The sequence below is a fragment of the Podarcis liolepis genome, assembly GCF_965112155.1.
Source record: "Podarcis liolepis genome assembly, chromosome: 16".
Lineage (NCBI taxonomy): Eukaryota > Metazoa > Chordata > Lepidosauria > Squamata > Lacertidae > Podarcis > Podarcis liolepis.
In genome coordinates, this window is record NC_139567.1 from 29,312,933 (window position 1) to 29,336,666 (window position 23,734).

The window sequence follows — 23,734 nt, forward strand, 5'->3', positions numbered from 1 at the left end:
CGGGCGCGCGCGGGCGCGCGGTGCATGCCGGGCACGGGAAAGGGAAGAGCGCGAGTGGCTGAGGCGGCCGTGGCGGCTGCGGCGCGTCGGGGCCTCGATGTCTCGGGGCGGCGGCGCGTCGGGGCCCGGCTGGGGCTGGTGGCCTCCGTCGCGGCGGCGGAATCCTCGCGAGCGAGAGCAGCAGCAGCGGGGCCGGCGGAGAGGCGGAGGGTCGTCTGAGGGCGGCCGGGCTTGGGCCTTCCCCGCGGCCGCGGCGGCAGCGGCCGCGGCGTCGCTGTCGCTGCTGGTACTGCTGCTGGGCCTGTCCGGGGCGGCGCTCTCGCTGGCCGTGGCGGCGGCGGCCGGGGGAGCCTGGGCGGCCGCCTCGTCCTCTGCGGGAGGAGGCGGCTTCGGGAAGGAGATGAAGGGGCCGTCGTCGCTGCCCCACCGCGCCTTCTCCCCCGCCGTGGCCAACGGGGGCCCTGCCATGGGGGGCGGATGCTGCTACGCCTCACCGGCCCCGGTCCTGCCCGAAAGGAAGCGGCGGCAGTTGCAGCAGCAGCAGCATCAAAGAGGGAGCTGCGGGTAAGAAGAGGGCGACGGGTAGTCCTCTCTCCACGCCCCCCACCCAAGAGCGCTCGGAAGAAAGGAGGAGCGCCCTTCTGCACTCTGCACATGTTTCGTGGGCAGAAGCTTGTCACACTCCTCTCTCCACAACCTCCACCCATGTTCGGAGGAAGAGAGGAGCGCTCTTTTGCACTCTGTACATGCGGGGTGGTGGGTTGTGGTGAGGAAAGACGCCTGCTGCTTGTGCCATAAGCAGGGCCTCCAGCAGAGCACATGCCCATTTATTGGAGATGGGAAAGCAAACCGAAGAGAAGCTGACCCTGTCCATTATTCTTCCTGCTCCACTGGTTGTCTTCAGCTTGTCTAGGGAGCTCCTTCTTCATCTTTGGGCACGTGGATGTGCAAAATAAAGCTCCCTCAACCATCCACATGTTCACTTCCCACACCTTGAACCCAGCCTTCCTTCCTTCTCCAACACACACCCCTCTCACTTGCATGTGGGGCAAGACACTCCTCCTGCCTGCTGTTGAGCTCCTGCCTAAAAGTGCAGTTTCTGTTCCCCAGGGTTTAGCCTTTTGTATTGAGGCAGCTTCTGTAGCTATGATGGTTCCAGGATAACTTTGGAAGAAGAGAGTGATTTTGCTAGAGGGGTCTCTAGGGGGCCCTTGGTAAAGATCTTATGGGGGACCAAGGGAGCTTAGGGCAGATTAGGACACTTGGTTTCATGCAAGACCTTTCCCCCAGCATGGCCTGGAGGAGCATGTGGGCTGCAACCTCTCCTGCCCACCTCTCTGCATTCCTCCCACTTCCGGTTGCTCTTTCTGCTCTGCATCATTTTCCACTCTTGGCCCTGGTTGCAATTAGTCACAATAACTTGCCTGGCCAGGCTTTTCATTTGACAGTGCGCTGGAGTGTCATTTAGCTTTTGTCTTTTTACTCCCTTCTCATTAAATTATTTTAGTATCAGATCCTGGACTTCTTTATCCTTCCAAGTTCCCCATCTATTGCTGCTCTTCTTCTAGAGCTCCTGTCTTACTCCTCTTGGGGCTTCCAACACAGAAAAGCTCAGGTTTCCTTTCCCCTCCCTCCTGTTTCACTTTCATTCAAAGCCTTGGAACATTTAATCACCCTGCTGTGTGGTGCTAATACAGGTGCTTTACTTGAAAGCAGTGGGTGCTGAATGTCCTGAGGGAGCCCCATCACTGCCTAGAGACCAGCCAGGCTTTTTTCTCAAGGCTGAATGTGCCAGTTTGGGATCAACAGTTGTGCTTGCTGCCAGACTGTGTTGAGAGAGATTCTGTTGTTTGTTCTTTATCAGCTTTACCATTGTATTTTAAAAAGGGCAGTAGTAGATAGGTAGCCGTGTTGGTCTGCCATAGTCAAAATAAAAAATTCCTTCCAGTAGCACCTTAAAGACCAACTAAGTTAGTTCTTGGTATGAGCTTTCGTGTGCATGCACGTGTGTATCTGAAGAAGTGTGCATGCACACGAAAGCTCATACCAAGAACTAACTTAGTTGGTCTTTAAGGTGCTACTGGAAGGAATTTTTTATTTAAAAAGGGCAGGTTAGACACTTTGAGTGATGTTGGTTTCAGCCAGAATAGTTAGGTGTGTAAATGGTCTAAACAATAAAGAAAAAGACCCAACTCAGGCGTGTGTCCTTTTGCTGGCAGTAGCTTTCCTGTGAGGGGTAGGGCTGTGTCCCAGTGGTAGGACAGAGTCCTAGACAGAATCTCCAGGAAGGGCTGAGAGTGTCCCCTACTGAAGACCCTGGAGAGCCTCTGCCAATCAATACAGACAGTACTAAGCTAGCTGGACCAGTTTGGTCCAAGCTCTATGTAGGACAGCTTCTTGTGTTCTAAAAGGCTAAATGTATTGGATGCTTTTTTGTTTAGCAGCAAATAACACTACTAAAGTTCCAGTTACAGATAGGTAGCCGTGTTGGTCTGCCATAGTCAAAATTAAAAAGTTCCTTCCAGTAGCACCTTAAAGACCAACTAACTTAGTTCTTGGTATGAGCTTTCGTGTGCATGCACACTTCTTCAGATAAGTGTGCATGCACACGAAAGCTCATACCAAGAACTAACTTAGTTGGTCTTTAAGGTGCTATTGGAAGGAACTTTTTTATATTAACACTACTGAGGTAGGGACTAGATAGATGCTTATCAAATTACACATGGCGTATAGGAAATGGTGAGATTATATGGAGACTTCCACCATAAGACTGGAACCTCAGGTGGCTGATTACTTTGATTGCCAGTAGACAAGAAAATGCTTCTTCCTATAGGCAGGATTAATCCATGGGGCTTGCTTACTGCAAGCTGTAGTGTTGGCCCCTGGCTTAGATGGCATGTTCAGAGGAGGAGGAGGGTTGTTGATGGCTGAATGGAACCTTCAGACATCTTCAGGGACAGCTTCCCTCTGAATCAGATGCTGGGAAGGGTTGCTGCCCCTTCCCCCCTGTTTGGGGGCTTCCCCAAGGCACCAGGATGGCTAATGTGAGAAGCATCAGGATGCAGGGTGTGGGGGTTCTTGTAGCTGCAGTCTGATCTGCTTGTTTCCTCAGAGAGGTTTGGATTCTCAGCATCTTCATTCCAGTCCCTTGTGTGGAAGTGGCTTGTCCAAAACTTTCTGCATTGTGATAGTTCAGAGATGGCAAGTCCAGGAAATGTGTGCTGTGAAGAGAGAAATACCTTTTTGTCTTCTGCAGGAAATTGTCTTACATAAAGGCATCCCTGAAGTCATAGAAGGCCTGAATGTTGATGTGCTTGCCTTGCATTAAGGAATTAAGGAAAGCATTCCAGCATATCCCTCTCCTGTCTTGAGAGGCTGCTGGGGCCGGACTTTCCCTTACGAAGTAGGTGGGGAGCCCATTTCGGCACCTCATTTCTTTGAACATTAATCAGCCAACTTTAAACTGTTAGAGGAGCCCCTCTCTCCTTCCACAAGCTCATGTGGGTGTTCAATAGAATGCCATACATTTGATGTGATGTATCTGAGCTTCACAACCTCCATATGTGTGTGTGTGTGTGTGTGTTTGTTAGGTTAGGTGATTGTAACAGCTCAGCAGTGATTTTAACAATTAGATGGAGATTGTTTGATGTATATCTTTCAGATGAATAACAGAAGCCTTCCACACTTGAATCCAGCCACTGCTGCACTAGTGTTCAGGTTGGTGTAGTGAGGACAGTGTCTGCCAAGCATTTTGCCAGGGCAGTAAAGCAACCAGCAGTATAAACTGATGGATCATGTGTCTTCCTATTTGTGGCTGAGGTTATTGACACTCAGAGCGCCATCAGTCCTCAGCTTTTGAGCGTGTGTAGTTTCCCCCAGGTTCTTCTTACAAAGTGGATCATGGCTGTGAAAAGAAACCCCTTGTAGTGGCCAAGAAGAGAACTTGCCTGTTCAGTTTGAGGGTTTCCTTTTCTAGCTTTTTGAGGAAAGGCCAGCCACTCTTTGGGCATCTTCTTTCCCCTTGTCTTGACTGACCCGTGTTCTTTTCTCTCTTCAGGGACCACCTCTCTGCATCACCTCATTTTATGCTTTCCCCTCGGCGGCGCTACCCCATCCAGCAGGCACAGTACGCCTCTCTGGGGACCCTGCCCTCAATCTGCTGGGATGGATATCGGCGTAAAAACAGGCTGTCTGTCCACAACTCCAGCCTGGCCCGGAGCCCTGTGACGGTGAAGATTGCTCGACCAGACAGCAGCCTCTGCCGTTCCCCACTGTAAGTCTCTGGCTAGGATCTGTCCAAAGCCAAGCAATTCCTTCATGGGTTTATTTTTTTATTTTTTAATAATCAAAAGATTAACAAAAGCAACAAACAGTAAGCATAACAAAATGCAACAAGACAAAACAAAAAACCCAACCACTTTTTAAAAAAACAGACTAAAACACAATTCCAATAAATGTTTAAAATGACTGGGTAGAGCTAGGAGAAATTGGGAAGATCCCTTCTGGTGGATTTTGATTTTGTAAAATTGGGGTGTATACACAGCATAAATCTCACTTGGCCCTGTTGCCTCATTAGGCCAGTCCTGATTGGTTGGTGTGAGCAGCCAAGCCTCTCTTCCTCCTCTTCAGCTGATGGCCCTAGAATGACTTCTTAATCAGCATCAGCTTGCTGCCCTAGAAGAGCTTTGTGAGGTCATGAGCAAGCCCTCAGGCTGATGTGGAGAGAGACTCCTTGCAGCCATAACTCTTGCCAACAAGATCTCACTGGATTCAGGCGGGTGGGGACACCTTGCCTCCTGAGGGAGAGCATATTGTTGGCATGCGGGAGAGCTCCAATTCCTTATGACTACTGTTTCTTCCTATTAACAGGTTGGAGCAGCTGGCTTCCCCAGTGGCTTTCTCTGCAACGCCCAACAGTACCCTGGACCCATGCGCCAAAGAGACGGTCTTGAGCGCTCTCAGGGAGAGCCGAAAGAGGGCCGTGGAGGAGGAGGAGGAGGGAGAGGAGGACCGGAATGTCCCAGGTGGCCAGGAGAGCAAGAGGAGGTAAAAGCTAGCAGTGGCCTGTCTGGTTGCCAGCAGCATCCGTTAGGGCACAAAGGGCCTGAGATCCTGGGACTGAAGATGTCTGCCTCAGAACCACTGATGCTTAATCACTGAGAAAAGGCAGAAACAACCCAAGTCGTACCTTGCCCCTATCAAGGCTGGAGTGGGTTCTTGGTGACATAGTGAGCCTCAAGTTCCTACATGTTGTTGGAACTCTCTATATCCCCCAAGTCTCTTAAGTGAGTGAACTACACGGTTGTTTAAGGGACCTGTGCACAAGTGCTTGAGTATTCAGGTGCTTGCAGGTGCTTTTCCTCCTCCCTGGGCCTCCAACTGGGCTTGTGGTTGCATGGGGGAGACAAATCCCAAGCCCGTATTGCTATGTCATACGGGTTGCACAGCCAGGAAGAGGAGTGTGGCAATCATGATTCTCACTCTACACCCACACATTCTCAGCCTCATGCTCAATTACGGTTTGGCTTTGCTTTGCTTCCAAACTGGACCATGGCACTGTTGCAATGTGGCTTGGTGAGGGTGAGAGGCTGCTGAGATGGACTTCAGTTTCAATTAGCTGAAAAATCTAAGAGAGCAAGACCCCTCTCTCAAAACCATTTGACTAATTTCTGAATAGCCCCCTTCAAAAAATGAATGAAATGGTAAACCACCAGCCCCTTGCATCACCTGCTAAGTTGCACCAAGATTTAAATTGGGGTCTTCCAAGGTTGTTGGCATCCACCACTGTGCCATCCCTTGCCTTGCCAGGCTGAGAGCTGAGTTGGCCTTGCTCAGTATCCTAATGAGCTGGATCCATGCTTGTGACAGCTACCCTCTTACGTTTTCTGAAGACCTTTTCCCCTTTTCTCTCCCCCCTTCCAGGCGCCATGATAGCAGCGGGAGTGGACAGTCTGCCTTTGAGCCCTTGGTGGCCAACGGCGCCCCAGCATCTTTGGTCCCCAAGTAAGTACTGAGAGCTTTGCCTGGAAAAAGGCTTCCTCCTAATAATGGTATTAACAAATAATGGTGGAGTGTAGGGGAGCAGTGCTCATTACACCAATCAAGTTCAGAGGCCTGACCTCCACCCTCTCCCCTCCCCTCACCTGCATTGAAGTATTTTTAAAAAGAGAGAAACCACAATTGGATCTGCTTCATCATGTGTCCTTTGGCGCTGAAATGCTGCTGTGCACATGGTTGTGCTAGGAAAGGCAGATTGAGGTCATTGTTCATATGGGTGGAGAGAAGTTTGAGGTTTGGCAAATCTCTTCATGCTCTCCTGGATATGAATTGTGGGGTGATTTCTGTAAAAGGCCATCTTCCCAGCAAGGCTTTGACAAGGAGAGCCCTGTCGAAGGTGGCTCACTGTGTTACTGCCATCTCTGCCTCTTGCCCCTAGGCCTGGCTCCCTGAAGCGCTGCCTCCTCTTGTCCCACTGCCTGGAAGAAGGCTCCTCCAAGAGGTCGCGTACCTCCTCCCTCAGCTCCATCAACAGCCTGCCTGTAGGGGGGATCCCTAGCTCCATCCGCAATGCCATCGCCAGCTCCTACAGTTCCACCCGGGGCCTCTCACAGGTACGTGCCGGTCCCTTGGCTTCTTTTCCCCATGGTCAGGGAGGCTGGAGATATTTAGCATCACAAGTCATGATATATCAACTGAGCGGCAATCCCTTTGTGTAAGTTAATAAGAAAATCAGTAGTTCTAAATCCAGTGTTACAGTAGTTGTTTTTCAATGGTCTTCATCATAAATGTTTAAACTGTTTTTCTCATATTTAAAAAAAACCAAAAGAGTATACCTGAGAAGTCAAGCTTAGGCCCCCCCCTTACTGTTAGAGATTATACATTTTCAACTGGTATAATTCATAGCATGTTGACTGGAACTGATGAGTCATAGTCCAAAACATCTGGAGCCCAGTTTGCAGAAGGCTGCCCTAGTTCTAGATAAAATTGAACATGGGGATGGCAAAGCCACACTGGACAATTGAGATGCCCCTGAGAGTTCCTACTTGTAGAAGGGCCAGCTGACAGCATATAGCTTTAGTTAATCTTTGAAAGTTATCCCTGAAATGAAATGCCTTTAGGACATGGAACATGAAAGGCCTCTCAGAGTTCCAAAAATATTTTCATCTCCTAGGAACATTGTTGCTCGGTGTCCTGACTTCTTGCATCATCGTACTTCATCTTATTTTATATTCTAATTCTCTGGGTTGGCCTGTTGGCCCTTCACCCAGCTACCTGGCGGACATGAAGCCAGTCTGGGTTTGGTCAGTGCTTGAATTGGAAGCCCCCATGAAAGCACTTTCATCTTGAATTATATGCGAGAACAGCAGGGTGTGAACATGCTTACAAAGTGTGTTACTTCATCTGTTGGTAAATATAGAAGGCAAGATTTAGTAATTGCATTACTCTGATCTTGCTGTGACTTTTGCCGTGTTCCAGGATTTCGTTCATTTTATATCTGTTAAGACAGGGGGCATCTGTGGTGCCCTCCAGATGCTGTTAGACTCTAGCAGCCCATCCAGGCAGGACGACGAATGGTCAGGGTGATGGGGGTTCCAGTCAGCAATGCCTCGAATGCTGCCATAGGCTCTCCATTCTTGGATTAAATCATCTGGCTGGAGCTGATGGGCACTGTAGCCCAGCAACATCTGAAGGGCCTCAGGTTGGCTGAGGCTGTGCTAAGTGGTTTCACTAGAGCTCCAGCTAAGAGGTGTGTGATGCTGCCATCTTACTCTGCCTCTGCTGTCCTCTTTCCTTCCCTCCTCCAGGTATGGAAGAGGAGCGGCCCAAGCACCTCTCCTCTCTCCAGCCCAGCATCCTCCCGTTCTCAGACACCTGAGAGGCCGAACAAAAAAGCAAGATACCCCAATGCCAGCCTCACGTGAGTGCACCTTCTCCCTTCCTGCTTCTGGCAGTGTGGGGCCAAGGCCGGGAAGGGCCAGGAGGCCAGCCGAGGGGGGGTTCAAGGAGTCCCCCCTTCCCCATGCTTCCCATCCAGAGCAACACCTCCCTTTCCTTTCACATTGCCACAGTTTTCCTATGTTGATGCGCCCTCTGGAAAAGAGTGCTGTTTCTGAGTGAAAGCATTAGAGGTCTTGTACAAGACCAACTTTGCCTTTGAATAGGTAGAAGGCTTCTGTGAAATGGGAAAGCTGACTCCTTAATGTGTTTGTTTTTGGACAGCACAAGGTACATTTTATAGCAAGGGTCCTCCAAGGCATCCGTTTCCTTAGCTTCACCCCTTCACCTGCCAGAGTATTGAGAGCAATGAGTCCTCAAGAGTCAGGTCTCACTGGCTTTCTCCTTTTGCTCCAGGGATGATGAGTCTCACCAGTCTATCAACTCCACACCTGTGAGGACAGACAAGGAGGCGCCAGCAGAGAAGAATGAGTGTGAGTAGGCAGGTGGAGGGGGCCAGGGATGCTTTGCTAATAAAAAGGTGGACATACCTGGAGCAGGAACCAGAATTGATGTGGCATTGATTCTGTTGTGATGATCTTAAAGGAAAAAACGAACAAATGCAAAACTCTTGGTGGGTGGAGCGGGCGGGTGGGCAGAATGTTTATCTCAATACAGGCTAGTTGGGAAGACTTTAGAATGGCCGGAGGCAGGGGATGTATCATAACGTGTAGCAATCCAGATCTCCCTGGAGCTTCCACTGTCCCTGGCCTTCAGCCACACTGGCTGTCAGGAGTGAGGGGAGTTGTCAGCAGCATTTGGAGGGCTGGATGCTACACGTCTCAGCAACCCCATTTTAGAAGGTTTTTCCTCTCACTTCCCATGTTCACATTATGTCCACCTGGGATTTATTAGAAGCTTAAAGTGACAGTATTTAGAAACAGGCCACCAGTGCTGCAGAATCCCAAGCCTCCTTTGGCTGGGCAGGGCCTCATGCATAAAACCGCGGGCTTACCAACTCTGGCCTCTTCTTCTTGCAGCAGCAGAGATGCCCCTGCGGAGCAGGCACAGCTCACCAGTGTCGCCACCTTCATCAGGCAGCACTGGCAAGCGCAAGCGGAAGATCCAGTTGCTCTCCACTCGGCGGGAAGATAATTTCACCATGGTACGCTCCTTCTGTTCCTTTTTCTGGACTTAGTTGGCCTTGAGGACAAGCTTGGAGTGAGAGAGAATGAGTGCCAAGCTCTTGACTCACTGCCTTTTGCCTTGACTGAGTCAAAGGTTGCTGACCGCTTTGACTGCCCCTGGTGTAAACAAGGCTGAGCCAGGTAGACTGTCTTGGTGTCAGGCTGCTGCCTCTGCTGCCCCTTGGAGGGCTTTCCCTCCTTCCTCTGGGGGCCACTGGACTGCCATGCTCACCTGAAGCAAGCAATGTCCCTCCTCTTCTCTCCACAGCCTCTTCCGCCTCAGCTGGGCTATTCTGTCACTTCTGCTGACCTGGATGCAGAAAAGAAGGCTGCTCTGCAGTGGTTCAACAAAGTCCTGGAGGACAAGACTGGTAGGAGCACCCTCTCCCCTCTGTGTATGAACTGCCTCAAGTTTAGGGAGGGGAGGGCATTGGAATAAGGGGCTTGCAGAGTAAAATAAAACAGAAAACGGGGATTTTTGGATCTCCTCAAGAAGGTCCCTTTAGTGGCTCTCAGGAATAGCAGGTCTATCAATTGGCTTTGTACATTTGGTTGCCTCCTTGGTTGTTGTGTTTGGGTGCCCCTGGGTTTATTCTGCATTTATATCCTGCTTAATACATTTTTTTAAAGCCCTAAGCACACTGCTCCTTACATGCTGGTCCTCCCCAACAGATTCCACTCCCAGACTCTCAGCGCCGATGACCTCACCACCCAGCACCCTGTCTTTCGGGACAATACCTAACAAGTCCACTGCTGTGTCGCTGGCTGTCACAGCTGCCAGCACCAACCCCCTCCTGGAGAGCCTGAAGAAGATGCAAGATGGGCAGAGCTCCTCAGGGCTAGCTGGTGAGTGGTTTGGGGAGGCCTTGGGGGATGACAGTAGCTTGGCTATGATGTGATTGAGGGTGCAGCTCTTCCCAATGGCGTTCTGCCTTCCTGCCGCAGAAACCTAGCCATGCTGGTTTGGAAAGGGGTGTGGGAGGGAGATTCCAGAGGGGTTTTTATCTGGTGGAGGGCACCTGATGACCCTGAGGGCTAAAGGATCTGAGTTACTTAGTTTCTTTAAGGCATCATACCATTAAAAGCTGATCAATTACAGTTTTTCAAGGGGGCACAAAAAATAGCTTGGGTGACACTTCCTTTCAAAGAGTCGGAATTTCCTACCTTGGGAGCTTCTCTAATTTGGAGTGCCTACTTGCAGGAGAACCTTTTCCAGGGTTGCCAGCCTGATGTTGATTTCTACCACCTCCCCCAGCCAACCACAGCCAGTCACTAGGCATGATGGGAGCTGTAGTCCAACCACATGTGGGGAGAGGGCGCTGCCTTGGCTGCCCCTACTCTACCTCTGTGTGCTCTGTAAGGCATGTTTCCCTTTCTGGGACTGCAGCTCCTATCAGCCGCAGCCAGCAGTGCTGTATGATGTTGGGACTGGAGGGAGCTGAGCAGTATTAGCCCACAGCTGGTGGGAGTTTCCATTGCGGGTAGCTGTTCTTAAGGTGGTCTGTGGAATCCCCGATCCTGTGTGCGATAGACTTGCTTGTAGCTTCATGAAGAGTCTTCCTTGAGGAATGTCCAGTCTTGTTAAGATCAGGGAGACCTTAAGTCTCAGGTCAAAACCAGCTGGTTACTCTAAGCCACTTTCCAGGGATTACTGGACAAAGTTAACTACATCAGAGGAGGTGGGGAGAGAGAGGTTGGCACAGTATTCTGGAATTCCTGACAAGTTTCTTGAGGGCACAGACTCCCCTCCCCCACAATTTGCTTCTTTGCCGTGTGCAGATGTTAGTCTCTGTCAAGACAGATGAGTTAAGTCTCAGCCCTCTTCAACCTCCCTGTATGCAATCACAGCTGGGGTGGCTGAAGGAGAATATACAAGTTGCAGGATTTCTCATTTGACATTGCATCTTAAAGGCAAGCTGAAGACTGATATCTGATGAAGGAGGAGGCCGGGGGGGGCATTGAGAGAAAATAGTGGTTGTCTGATGCAAAACAGAGAACTGTTGTTGATGAGCTTTCCCTGTTGAGCAGCATTTCCTCTCTGATATAGTGACAATGCTCTTCCTCCCCTGCTATTCCAGGTCCTGGTTCTGCTGCAGAGATCCCTCCGCTGTCAGCCGCTTCTCCTTCCCTGGATTTGGGATCTTCCATGCCCATGAGCTCCCCTGAGGTGACCAAGGCCCCACTGTTGTCACTCGGTGTCCCAGCGCCCCTGGCTACTACAGCACTGTCTTCTTCCTCCAGTGCTGCCCAGCCTGCCAGCAGCACCTGCAGCCCAATGGCTGCCTCCTCTTCTGAGCTGGGCCAGACTCCAGCACGGCCTGCCTCTGCCCCGAAGCCCAGCACCCTCTTTGGGATTCTTACTAGCCCACCTGCAGCCCCTGTGTCAACAACAACAACAACTGCCTCTCCTGCACCTGAGGCAGCACCCATGTTCAAGCCCGTCTTTGGCAGCCTGGTGAAGAGTGAGGGGCTGGGTTTCTCCATGAGTAGCACCACCACAACTGGGCCTGCCCCGGCTACTGGGACTCTGCCCTCCTCCTTGGCTGCTCCTCCTGTCACTTCCAGCAGCACTTTCAAGCCCGTATTTGGGGCTCCGCCCCCACCAGCCACCTCAGCTCTTCCTGCAACAGTGGCAGCTGCCTCGCCGTTCACCTTCCAGCCGGCGCCCGTGCCCACCCTGCCCGCCAGCAGCTCCACCACCACAGCTACGCCTGGGTTCCCCATTCCCCTGGAGGCCACTGTGACCACCACTGCAGCAGCTCTGCTCTCCACCACAGCCAACTCCACAGCTGTCTCCTCAAGCAAGGCAGTCTTTGGCTTTGGGCCCACCATGCCGGCCTCCACAGCTGCACCTAGCAGCACCTCTGCCACCGCACCAGCATCATCCCAGCATCCCTCGCTCTTTGGGGCCCCATCCACTAGTGGCACTGCTCCCCTTTTCCAATTTGGCAAGCAGGTTGCCCCTACAGGTCCCACTCTCAGCCCCTTGGTGAGCTCTGCCTTCAGCCAGGCACCCTCCTGCAACACAGAGGCGGCTCCCAGCACCACCACCACCACGGCAGGCTTCAGCCTCTTCGGCAACAGCGGTGCCACAACGGCCCCTTCGGCCACAACACAGCCTCCCCTGATGTTTGGGTCCGGCGCCTCTGCATTCACAGGGGGCTTTGGCACAGCTTCCAAGCCACCGCCTCCGTACCCAACGGACACCAGCCAGCTGGCTTTGGACACAACAGTTGCCGAGAGTCAGCAGGCAGCCACCAAGCCATCTGCAGGGCCTGTGAGCTTTGAATCTCATTTCAACTTCTCCCAGCCAGCGGCCCAACCAGCTTTTGGCAGCCCCTCACAGACACCCTTCAGTGGGACTGGGGCCCTACCATCCTTTGGTGCAAAAAGCACCACCCAGCCAGCATTTGGAGCCACCACCTCTGTCTTCTCCTTTGGGACGGCCACGACCTCCGCCACGTCGGGCTTTGGGTCCAACACTCAGACCACGAGCAGCAACAGCAGTGCGGGAGGCCCGGTGTTTGGGAGCTCAGCTCCCACTCCCTTCAGCTTTGGGGCAGCCAACCAGGCCCCTGGAGCAGTCAATGCCTTTGGCATGGGTGCAGCTGCTGCTGCTGCTGGCACTGCAGGTCCCGGAGCGGCTCCCGTGAGCTTTAGCTTTGGCAGTGGACAGATTGGGGCAGCAGGGGCAGCGGCAGCGGCAACACCCTTTGGATCTTCTTTGGCACAAAACCCTCTGGGGGCCCAGAGCCAGAGCTCTGGTTTTGCTTTCAACATCCCTGGCACGCAAGAGAGCAAGCCAGCCTTTGGAGGTGAGTCGTTCCCCAACCTGAGATGGACACACATACCTGGGTCCTGGGCAAGGGAGGTGGAGGGCAGGGTGGGTCTGCTGCAGCCATGCCCCTAGCTCCTTTCTCTCCAGGGTTGGCCGCCTTTAAAAAACAGGTTGTACATACAACTGCGTTTGCCCACTGTCACCATTCTTCATCCTCTTCTCTTTGCAAAGCCTGAGAATTTGAGAGACATTGTCAGGTACAATCTGTTAAACGTAGGGGAAGGGAAAAGAGAAACGCTTTCCCTGCCACATGGAGGTTCTGTGTACACTCACTCCCCTGGATCCAGGTCTTACATCCATGCTCCTCCCTCCTCCTTATTTCCATCCCTTTTCCTCCACTCCTAATCTAAAGTTTTAGATCTTCCCAAAGCCTGGATTTTGACAGCAGAATAAATCATGCAAAGTTTCTGGGTGTGCACAGATGCCGAGGTTTTTATGCTTTGCTGGACTCGCTCTGCCTTCCTGCTAGGGAGCTTTAGAGCATGAAGCTTCAGTCCTTCATGTCAGTGACAGACTGAGGCATGTTGAGAGAGGAGGGGGACATTTCTCCCTTGGCTGGGAGACAGGCAGGTCCAAACTGACCTGCCTCATTCTGTCCAATTGGCCTTGCATTGTCTTGCAAAGGCAGAGAAGGACTGGCTCTTTTACTCCCAGTCCCATGCAGTAAAGCGCAGAGACTAGCATCTTGGCTTTGTTTCCCCTTGGATGCATGTCCCTACTCTGGTGGGCCGCTCATTTCACCACCTTTTGGTCTTCTAGGAGCTCCACCACCCACATTTGGGCAGAGCTCGCCAGCACCAGGAGCGGGCACAGTGGGGGGCAGCACCCTTTCCTTTGGAACATCCATCACCCCCACCTTTGGAAGTGCCGGACCTCCTTTTGGTAAGAGTCTGGGAAGATGAGCAGAGTTTTATGGGACAGGATTTCTGTCTGCTTCCTTGCTCCCATGAACTTGAGGGGGTTGGGTGAATGGTGGGGGGGGGGGGCGTGGGATACCCCAGCATACATTTCCCCCTTATCCATCCGGCCCTGGGTGGCAGAAGGGGCTGTTGCTGTGAACCCTCTGACCTCGGTCTATGTAGCCAAGACTGACATGGGGGCTTCTTGTTGTTTCTCTCTCTTTCCCTGCAGGGCCCCCAGCCCCCACCTTCTCCATCGGGGCAGGATCCAAGACTGGCTCCCGCCAGCGGCTACAAGCCCGGAGGCAGCACACCCGAAAGAAGTAGCCAAGAGAGACTTCCTGGCTGGGCTCCAGCTCCCGGCCAACCTGCTGTCGGGCCCAGACTGGCCTGGGCACAGCACCTGCCCGACGGAGGCTGCTGCTTCTACAGCTCACCCTCAGCAGGACTGACTGGCCTAGGAGCCACGTTGTCTGTGATGTCCGCAGGAAGTTACCCAGAGCAATTTTTACCCCCTCAAACGGGACAGGAGAAACCAAGCCCTTTTTACTTGAACAGTCCATGACTGAGTCTGGATTAAATTTTGTACATATCGGCTACTTTCCCTTTCCCCATGTGAGCAGCCCCCTGTGGATCCTTCTTCCCTCCCATCCACCTTCTTGCCTTACCTCAACCTGCTCCCTTTTCTGGCTGCCAAGGGAGGGCAGTGTGCCGGGAGGAGGCCAGCAGCGGTGTGCCAGTTTCCACCTGGAGCCCCCTCCCCTCTTCCTGGAGACAAGTGGCAGAAGGTTCTCCTGATCCAGGGCAGAGGCCCCCCACACCAAGGGCTTGGGGTCCTTTTCCGATGATGCTGTGGCCCACACCTCGCGCTCGCACCACCTTCAGAGCCCCTTTGCAGCTGGCAAAACCACCTTGCTGAGGCTCCATGGTTGCAGTCACTGTGCTGGGGGCCCTTCGTCGAAACACTAATCACTGTTCCTCCGCGGCTGGGACCCCCTCCGCAGTCAGGGAGATGCTGGGGTGGAAGAGGTAGCTCCCCACCTCACCCCCTTGCTGCTGCTGCTGCTGCTGCTGCTTCACTTGAGCCCCTGCCCTCTTCCATCTCCCTCCCCCCCCCCATCATCCGTCTGTCTGTTCTGCTCACAGAATGTGTTCTTTCTTTCCCTTTCCTTTTTTTTTCTCAATTGCTCTGTGAATCGAGTTTGGAGGAAGAATTTAATTGTATGTGTGGCGGCATGTTGGTAATGCCGGACTTGCTGTAAACATTTCTTTTGGGGGGTGGCTGTCTTGTCTCCAAGGGAGACGAACCCCGCCGAATTGGGTGTGGACGTGGCTACGTGTGCCGAGTGGAGCCAAGCACTCGGGAGTTTTCAGACTGGGAGGCTGGCAGTGCTAAGCAGGGGGCGGCTCTGTGTGCATCATCTGGGAGGAGGAGAGGGAGGTGAAGCAAGGCCGCCCTCCCTAACAGGGCTGCACAGCTCCAGTGCCTTTGACTCCCTGCACTGGATTTTGGTGGGAGAGAAGAGGCTCCAAGAGGGTTGCCATGGCACAATGTTGGCTGCCCTACTACACAGCACTGCTTGCAAGAGGCTCCAGCAAGCAAAAGAGCACCCCCTCCTCTTCTAAGGAGCTCCCTTCATTTTGGGACAGAACACCCCAGCTCCTCTCCCCCCCCCCCCGCCTCCCTCTTGAAGCGCGAAAGCCCAGTGTCTGCCAGCTTTTTTCATACAGTGGAGACAACGGTGTGAGAGTGTGTGCGTGAGCCTGCCTAATTCTAAATTTAAGAAAAAAATATTTAAACATTTTTTAACAAAATGAAACTTTATTTTTGTATTTAAGCTAAATTGCCTTTGAATTCCTTCAAGCTTGGTTCATAGAAGTGTGTGAAAGTGCAAAGCTGTTCATTAGGAAATTAGCTGGGGTGGGGAGCTCTGAGGAGCAGGAGGTGGCCGGGCTGCAACAGTCTCAGGCTGGGAGCCCCTCGCCTGCCTCTCCCCCCCATCCCATTCCATGTTCTTTTATAATGTGGATGTGGCTTTGTCTGTCCTGTAATGCTTGAGAGCTCTTGCACATTTAGAGGGTGCCTGGCATGGGGAGTGAGTGTTTTGTCTGGGCCATTGGAGGGGCAGTAGCCAAAAGCTTCCATCCAACCCCTGGATGTGGGGTGGGGGAAGTTTCTAAAAGAACGAGGCTTCCACAGATCACTGCCTTGTGGATAAATGACATTGGCATGCTGGTAGTAAGCAGAGCAGTGCCTTGCTATGGGAATGGTGCTGTCTTTAAGAACCCCCTTTGTATCCCTCCCCCCCCCAAAAGAAACCCAATTCTGTGAAAGTGGAGACAACAGGTGCTTCCTGAGCTCGGGCTGCCTCTCTCCCTTTACCTCAGTCACGTCTCTGCCCAGCCAGGTAGCCACCACATCCTGAGCTTGCTAAGGGAAACAGCTTGGGGCCCTCCCCGCCACCCCAGGCTGCATCCTTTCCATTGATTGCGTGCAGAGTGCCAGCGTCAACTGTGTGAGTGGGATGACGTCTGTGAGGATGGGGAGAATGATTGACTTTTTTTTAAAAAAGAAAACGTCGCAATGAAGACTTGGATCATTCCTGTTGAGGGTTTTAGCGTGAATGTGCAATTTCTTTTCCTTGCTTATGTTGATTTAAAATAAAAACAAAACTGCTTGAGATGGAGAGTGTCTTTCTGTTTTAGCGGGAGGTATTTCCCAAAGGTGGCAGCAGCCAACTCACCCCCGGGTTTTCCTGAATGATGGAGGGAGGCCTGCCCACTTCAGATGGATCTGCATAGCACAAAATTATTTCCTTATTTATACTCCAGCAAAGGCAACACACATGTCATTCCCAAGCAGGTAATAGGCCACTGACCTTGCTTAGCTTCAGTGAGGTTGGGTCTGTACCTGCAGACTGCATGTTCTGGGCAGACAGAAGTGGCAAAGACCAGTAGTTTCAAGACGGCTCCTTCCCAGAGTAGAATTAAACAGTGCGGGGTGGGTGCCTTTTAAGTTACAGCACCCACCACCCCAATAATGGCCAGTCCATCTACCAACATCCTGCCATGATTCACAACACTCTGGAATAAATTGGAGGGGGGGGGGGGAATAACACTTCTGTGCAAACTTTTATTCCAGAGCCTGCAAAGTTCTCTGGTGCCGACTTCCTATAGCAGAGTCTGTGTTGTCTTGTGATGGTCTTTACAAGTCAGTCCTACAAGGCTTCTTAAGTCTCTGGTTTCTTCTTCCTCCTCTTTTTCTTAAGAGGAAGGCATGGGTCTGCACCTACTTCACTGAGAGTCTCTTGTGAGGAGCTAGGGGCACAAAAATGGCAGGTGTTAGCAAAGGTACAAGCAGCCCTCTATCCCCAGCTCCTCTAAGCCTTCCCTCTTCCTGAAGCTCCATGGCTCTGGCTTGCAAGTCCCACCACCTCTAGCCGGGTAAGCAAAAGGCATCACCAAGTTCTAGCCAAGCAGAAGGACTGAGTGGAGTGTGACCTTCGGAGGATCAAAAAGGCCTGGAGGCTGTGTATGCCCTGCTTCACACAATTGGAAGAATCAGCATGACTGATCAAAGCAACCTGCAAAGGCCTGCTTGGCCGCCACCTCCTAGGCTACATGGACCTATTTTGCATGCTGCTTAAATAGGAGCATCTAATTTAGTATAAAAGCAGGAGAACAGGGAGGGCTGTGTCTGTACGCTAGAATCCTCAAAACTTTGGATTAGTGTTATGTTTCCCCACAAAAAAATTATGTTGCTGTTTTCACTCTATACAGTAGATAATGTGTGCGCCCCAGCACCAAATGCATATTCCCCACTGCAGCCCCTCTTGAGTGTTGTGCCTGGATCATGCCCCTCCAGTCCTTTCTCCAGCATAGTAGAAAGGGTAGCAAGTGCCCCACTCACCTGGGCCCGGAGGCTCCCGCCGGCTGCCTCTCCAAGACCGCCACGAAGAAGCCGTTTGTTAGCGTTTCCTTTGGGGAAGCCCTCAGGAAGCACTTTGCCTTGGCGCAAGTGGCCAAGCCCCGCTGGGACCAGGAAGGCAGGACTTCCGCCAGCCTGCAAGAAGGGGAAAGGCAAGACTCCTGTGAGTGGCAAGCTCTCTTGTGGACTCCCTCTGGCAGTGGAATGGAAGCAGCAGATAACACCCCACCCACTTCCAGTCTTGGGGAGGCACCTGTCCTTAACCTCTTAACAAATACAGGAGGTTGTACCGGGCTTGGCTGTGTCCAGAGAGGACAGTGATGCAGCAGGAGTCACCAAATCATTCAGGATGGAAGAAGTACAGGTTCCTGAGGCAGGAGGCTAAACTCTATCCTGGGTTTTGACGCTCGAGGTGTGTGTTTTTAGGACACACCTTATTTTTATGGTAAGTTTTGTTTTTAATATAGGCAGCAACCATTTTAGGCGCATCCAATATGTGCACGACCAGAAGTGACCCAAAAAATCACAAAAAGGGGTGATTGCAGGCTTTCTCAATGGTGTTTCAAATACACACAATTTCGCTTAAACATGCAGTGCCTTGGAATGAACCCCCACGTAAATTGGGAGTTGCCTGTATAGTATTTTAATGCTATAACCTGTGAAGGGGGTATGATTGATTGATTGATTGATTGATTGATTGATTGATTAACTAACTAGCTAACTAACTGGTGGTCCTTCCGGCCTCCTCTCCTTTATTGACCTTGCATCCTCATTCCTATGTCTGAATGTATTAGGTAAAGCCCTCCAGGACGGTGGCATAAGGCTGAACCGCCTTGGCCCCCAAGCCAGCTGTGTCAAACCTGCCTGTGTTTTGAGCCCTGCAGCCACCATTACCCTCTGACCGACCCCCTCCTCTCCGGTACCTGAACTCCTTTCCCCATTGCTTCAGCACATCCAGCACCACATCCTCATTCTCCTCCTGGTGCACTGAGCAGGTGGAGTAGACCAGGCGCTGGAGAGCAGGGAACTTCAGCGCATGAGCCAGCATCTTCCGCTGGAACCTGGACAGCGCCTGCAGGCGCTCGGGGAGGTTGGCATTCTCTTCCTCAACTGGCACCCGGCTGACCATTCCTGGGAACAAAGGTACATGAGACGGACCCAGCCTTCCCTAACCTGGTGCTATAGGCTACAACTGCTCCAAGGCTGCAGGGTTGGGCTCCGCAGGTTAGGTTGGTGGTAGATGGAGCTCAGCTTTCAGGCTGGGATCTGCCTGGCAGCAACTGGCCGCAGTCCTGAGCATACCTAATGGGCAGGCCCTGCCCTAAAATAGGCAGCCTTTGCTATAGGGTTGGGCTGGAGCTCACAGTGCAGAAAACGTAAGAGTCCAGAGATTATTCGGCCCACCAGAGTCTCCATGATGGAAGTTTCCATAGGAAGCCTTTGGTATAATTTCATAAAGTGAACCCTGGTCAACTCCAACAGGTTTCACAAACTCTGGAGAGACCATCACTCACCCCATCAGGAAGAGGAAGGGCCAAAAGGTATCCTTAGTGAGACTAAAAAATAAATAAATAAAAGCAAATGCACCTGGCTTCCTGGCTTAAGAGGGCAGCAGATGATTGCCTGGGGCTCAGAGGCCACCTCTGTGGTACCAAGACTGAGTAGCCAAGCACTTAGGACCACCCCAGAGCAGTTACTGCCTCACTGATCTCTCAGCACGCAAAACCCTGACACCCCATGGTACATTGGCTTGCAGTTGTGCAAGACCAAAGCTGGAGTTCCACAGGATGGGAATATCTGCTCCCCAAGACCTTTCCCCTGCTCACCTGAGCCGCTGCACGAGGGATCCAGGAGGATGTATCTCACAGAGCTGTACTTGGGATCATCAGGGTCTGTGGCTAAGAAGTCTTGGTGTGCCAGCTGGTAGCAGGTGGCCCCCGCCCTCACCAGCATGGTGCTCATTGTGGCCAGGCGCTTGGCATCCAGGTCAAAGGCAAAGATCTGCCTGTGCATTGGGAGTATGAAAAGCGCCGTGAGTGTTCACAGCCAGAAAGTCAGAAAGAGAGAGAAACCCAGAAGAAACACAGCAAGCATGTCAGGGAGGGCAGAGTCCTCTTCCAGAGAATTTGACACTCCTCGCCCCCACCCTGCAAACCCCAGCCCAGTCTTCCTCTCCCATTGACTGAGCTTAGCCAATCATAACTCTCACTATGGCCAGCAGGACCCACACCTGTCAAACTGAATGAAGCCTAGTCTCTCTCCTGCTCCAGGTCCTCTAAGTGGCACAATTGGCCATAAAGGGTAAGGCAGGCCCTGGGAGAAAGAAGGTTGGTGGGGAGAGGAGAGACAGGCACACAGGACTTATTGCCTCTCTCGAAACCCACTAAGGTCTAAGCCTAGAGTGAGATGGGGCAGTGTAGCCTTAGGGCTACAGGGTGCATCTCTCCCCACAAGTGCCAATTGCCCCAGCTGGGTCCCTCTTGCCACTGAGGACCTACTTGGCTTCCCTGTACTTACCCCTTGTTCTTCAGGATAGCAGCAAGCTGACTGGTTTTGTTGCCGGGGGCAGCACAAGCATCGATGATGTGGGACCCCGGCAGGGGGTTCAAGAGGAAAGCAGGCAGGCAGCTGGCCTATAAGAGGAGCCAAGTCAAAGTGGAACTTGAGACCTGCCTCTTCCAAACACTCCCTGGCCTCAGCAGGGGGTTCTCACCACCCCACAAGCACATGTTAACCCTGCCAGCTTATTCCCACCCACACCTAGGGAGACAAGCAGGCAGACCAAACAGCACCCAAAAGCTGGTGTCTCCTTTGTAGACAAAAGCCAGTAAGGGTACATTTACATTCTTGTCTTTTAAAGGGCAGATCTGTCTCAAAGACGAGCATTCGCTGCATTGCATTCACCAGATTTCAGAAGCCCCACCAACATTTTTGTGATCTGATTTGGTATAAGGCAGAGTCCAATGTCCATGGAAACACAATTCCTGAAGGAACCCCGAAGCCACAGTTAGAAGAAAGCAGAAGTCTGTTTCAGGAACCCAGCACTTCCAGGGGCAACAGGTAGGAGGTTGCTGGGGCAAAAATGACCCTCCCCCACTTTCCTGTGCCACAGCTGGAGAACGCCACCCTTACCTTGTCCTGAAGAATTATGTGCCCAGCTGCATACAGCTGGTTCTCATGGAGGTCCGTCTGTGGAGCAAAGATGAGCAGCTCTGGAAGGTGGGGATCCAGCAGGAATTTCTTCCCGGACAAGGAGCTCACATCCTCTAGGCTGAAGGGAAATACAATGGGATGTGGAGTTAAGTTTCATTCCACGTCCCCAACACCCACACAGCCCAGAGCCAGCTAGCTGTGCCCTCCCAAGGCAGGCAATCCATGCCAGAGAGAATCTGCCCACTAATGGAAAAAGCTCTTCCTCCTCCTCCAATTGGAGGGCTTTCAACTATCTGGAAGAGATCTGAGTAGGAACAGCAAACAAATCTAGCCACGGTTTTGAGCCCATTGCTGGCTAGCAGGCGGACACCCTGAAAGTACCAGCCTCTCCCAAGATCACGCAGGGTCTGAGAAGGAGGGAAGGAATATCAAGCTCACCTGGCTGCTTTACCCAGGTAAGAGTAGCCCTGGCGCTTGAAGTAGTCAACAACGTCACTCACACATGTCTTTAAGGTGTTCACTCGGACGTATCGCGGCACTCGAGGGGCTGGAAACAAACAAGGAACTTGGGATACTGAGTTCTCAAACTGAGATGCTGGTCTTCATCATCAACCATGAAGACTCCCACCCCCTTCCGCCCCTGTAGCTGGTCTTGAGGTGTAGAGACAGCAGTGAGTCTGCAGTCTAAAAATTCTCCTATGTAAATAAAACTTGATAGACCAGGAGCCTGCTTCCCTGTCTCTCTGCCCCACTTCAAAGCACCTTTCCCTGGGAGTCAGCCCAAGTCAGAGCCTGTGCATTTTCTCCCAAGAACAGCATTATGTTTGGGGAGATTCCGGAGACTATGCATTTTGGCAGCCATGAAATATTAAGATAGGTTCTTCCAGTGCAGCAGCCTAGATATTGGAAAGGCACCTCACGTCCAGCCACCTACCTTGGCCAGCCCCTCCTGCCGCCATCGGTGGCAGCAGATCTTCATTGCGGCTCACTTTCTTCTGGACTTTCAAGCGGGCAAGTTCGGCCTGCAGACGGGCACGATGCTTCAGGACCAGGACCTTGCCATGCCCACCACCACGCAGGCCCTTGCCAAAGAGCAAGTCATACACCAACACCTGAAAAGGAAGAAGAGGGGCACCAGTGGGTGACAGCACGGGGTACTTGTTCTGGGCATGGGGGAGCCCAGGGGCTGAGGCTGGGGCTGCAACCGCCCCTCATACTCACCTTTGCCAGGTGCGGCTGCAGCTTCTTCTCAGCACGGAGCAAGCCAGCAGCCTCCAATATAGCGTCCAGCACAGGAGAATAGCGAAGGGTCTCCGAAACGAGGGCGCAGAGCAGCCGGGGGTTCTGGAAGAGGGGCAGGGATCATTGTCACTAATGGAGCAAAGACTATTTGTGTTTTACAGCTAAGTGGACACTTTACTCCAACCTCCCCCATGCTGTTGCTTCCAAGGTGCTTTGGACTACACCTCCCATCAGCCCCATGGCCATCCTTAGTCCCTGCTGGCTAGTACTGATGGAAAACACAGTCCAAAACACTTGAAAAATGCCAGCTTGGGAGTGGGGCTGGTTTACTTGCTGCTATGACCACTTTGAGCACTTGATTTAGGTAACAAGCACTAACAGGAAATTCTATTTTTAAGTTTGGAAAGACACCCCCCCCCCCCGCACACACCTGAAATAATAATTTGATGGACAGCTAGGCTCCGCACTTTACCCCAGGGAACCCATGGCCTTCTGTATGTTGTTGGACTATAGCTCCTATCATCCCTTGCCACTGGATGCACAGGCTGATGGGAATTGGAGTCCAGCAACATCTGGAAGGTCTCAGGTGCCCCCTCCCCTTAACAGCTTAGCACAGCTTCAGCTTCAGCAGATCCCTCTCTTTTCCTATCATCTCTCTTGGCTATGAGTTCAAACTATAAAATCCCTGCAGCTCAGCTTTTTCTTATTTTATTGCTTTAATTCAAGATGCCATTTGCCTTTTTTAAAGCTTGCTGCTCTTTATCTGTTCAACTCACCTGAGCATTTAAAAAGACTGCCAGAAAAACCCTGGAGAGTCACTGCTGCCAGTGTAGACTAGAAAATACTGTGCTAGGTTCATCAATGAACACCTGGATAGCTGAGCTAGTGGAGCATAGGATTCTTAATCTCAGGGTTGTGGGACTCTTATGGCCCCTTCTAACTCCAGGAATGGCCTGGCTTGATATAACAAAGTGGCTTTATATCCTCCTATAAAATACACCTGTTGGACCAGAGCAAAGTTGGTCCATTCCCCTGCCTCATCAGGCTGCTTCCCCACAGTGGCCAATCTGATGCAGGGCCTGAGGGTGACGCCCCCTTCTCTGACGTCATCCACTCGCTATTGACATCCCAAGATAGACAGCCCCCGCAGGTGGCGATTCCATTTGCACCATCGCAGTCGGCAGCAGCCTCCGACTCTGCCATAAATCTGCCTGACCCCGTTTTGTAGAGGCCCCTCCTTTCGCCAAGCTTGTCACTCCAATTTATGCAAATACATGCAAATATTTATTTCTACTCGCCTGGAATCGGCTCCCGTAGACCAGGGTCTTGAGGGCACCCTCCCGGCTCTCCAGTCCGGCCAGGACCGAGGCAGCCGCGCTGTATAAGCCGGGCCCCACGGCGGAGCCACTCTTCCGCCCGCGTTCCCGCATGGCGCCAAGCTCTGAATACGCATGCGCAGGGAAAGGGAGCCGCGCATGCTCGCGGGTGGGTTAGCGGAGATGCTCGTAGAGCTGCGAATGTTAGACGTTCGTCGCTCGGCGAGTTTCCGGGT

The 23,734-nt window shown here is 52.2% G+C and overlaps 2 protein-coding genes across 4 annotated transcripts; one reads left to right on the forward strand and one right to left on the reverse strand.

Annotated features, from left to right (window-relative positions):
- On the forward strand, positions 1 to 16,540 carry LOC310695157 (nuclear envelope pore membrane protein POM 121-like). Its single transcript, XM_083479187.1, has 13 exons — positions 1 to 564; positions 4,058 to 4,273; positions 4,870 to 5,046; positions 5,923 to 6,003; positions 6,437 to 6,611; positions 7,806 to 7,918; positions 8,353 to 8,429; positions 8,976 to 9,100; positions 9,391 to 9,493; positions 9,795 to 9,968; positions 11,201 to 12,937; positions 13,720 to 13,842; positions 14,092 to 16,540. Exons 1-13 carry the CDS (start codon positions 98 to 100, stop codon positions 14,184 to 14,186), a joined length of 3,663 nt encoding a protein of 1,220 aa, XP_083335313.1. The 5' UTR covers positions 1 to 97; the 3' UTR covers positions 14,187 to 16,540.
- On the reverse strand, positions 15,662 to 23,641 carry NSUN5 (NOP2/Sun RNA methyltransferase 5). 3 transcript variants are annotated; one of them, XR_014519989.1, is made up of 11 exons: positions 23,481 to 23,641; positions 22,162 to 22,284; positions 21,875 to 22,052; positions 21,379 to 21,487; positions 20,920 to 21,058; positions 20,305 to 20,420; positions 19,614 to 19,792; positions 18,711 to 18,918; positions 17,770 to 17,922; positions 16,739 to 16,943; positions 15,662 to 16,653 (listed from the first exon to the last, which is right to left on the reverse strand). XR_014519989.1 is itself a non-coding variant. In XM_083479339.1 (10 exons), the coding sequence occupies exons 1-10, from the start codon at positions 23,610 to 23,612 to the stop codon at positions 16,934 to 16,936; spliced, it is 1,347 nt and encodes a 448-aa protein (XP_083335465.1). In that variant the 5' UTR covers positions 23,613 to 23,641; the 3' UTR covers positions 15,662 to 16,933. The 3 variants fall into 3 exon arrangements, 2 of the variants coding, with proteins under 2 accessions (XP_083335465.1, XP_083335464.1); XM_083479339.1 differs by having other exon boundaries at positions 15,662 to 16,943; XM_083479338.1 differs by lacking the exons at positions 15,662 to 16,653; positions 16,739 to 16,943 and adding an exon at positions 16,973 to 17,177.
- Between the last annotated feature and the right edge of the window lie 93 nt (positions 23,642 to 23,734).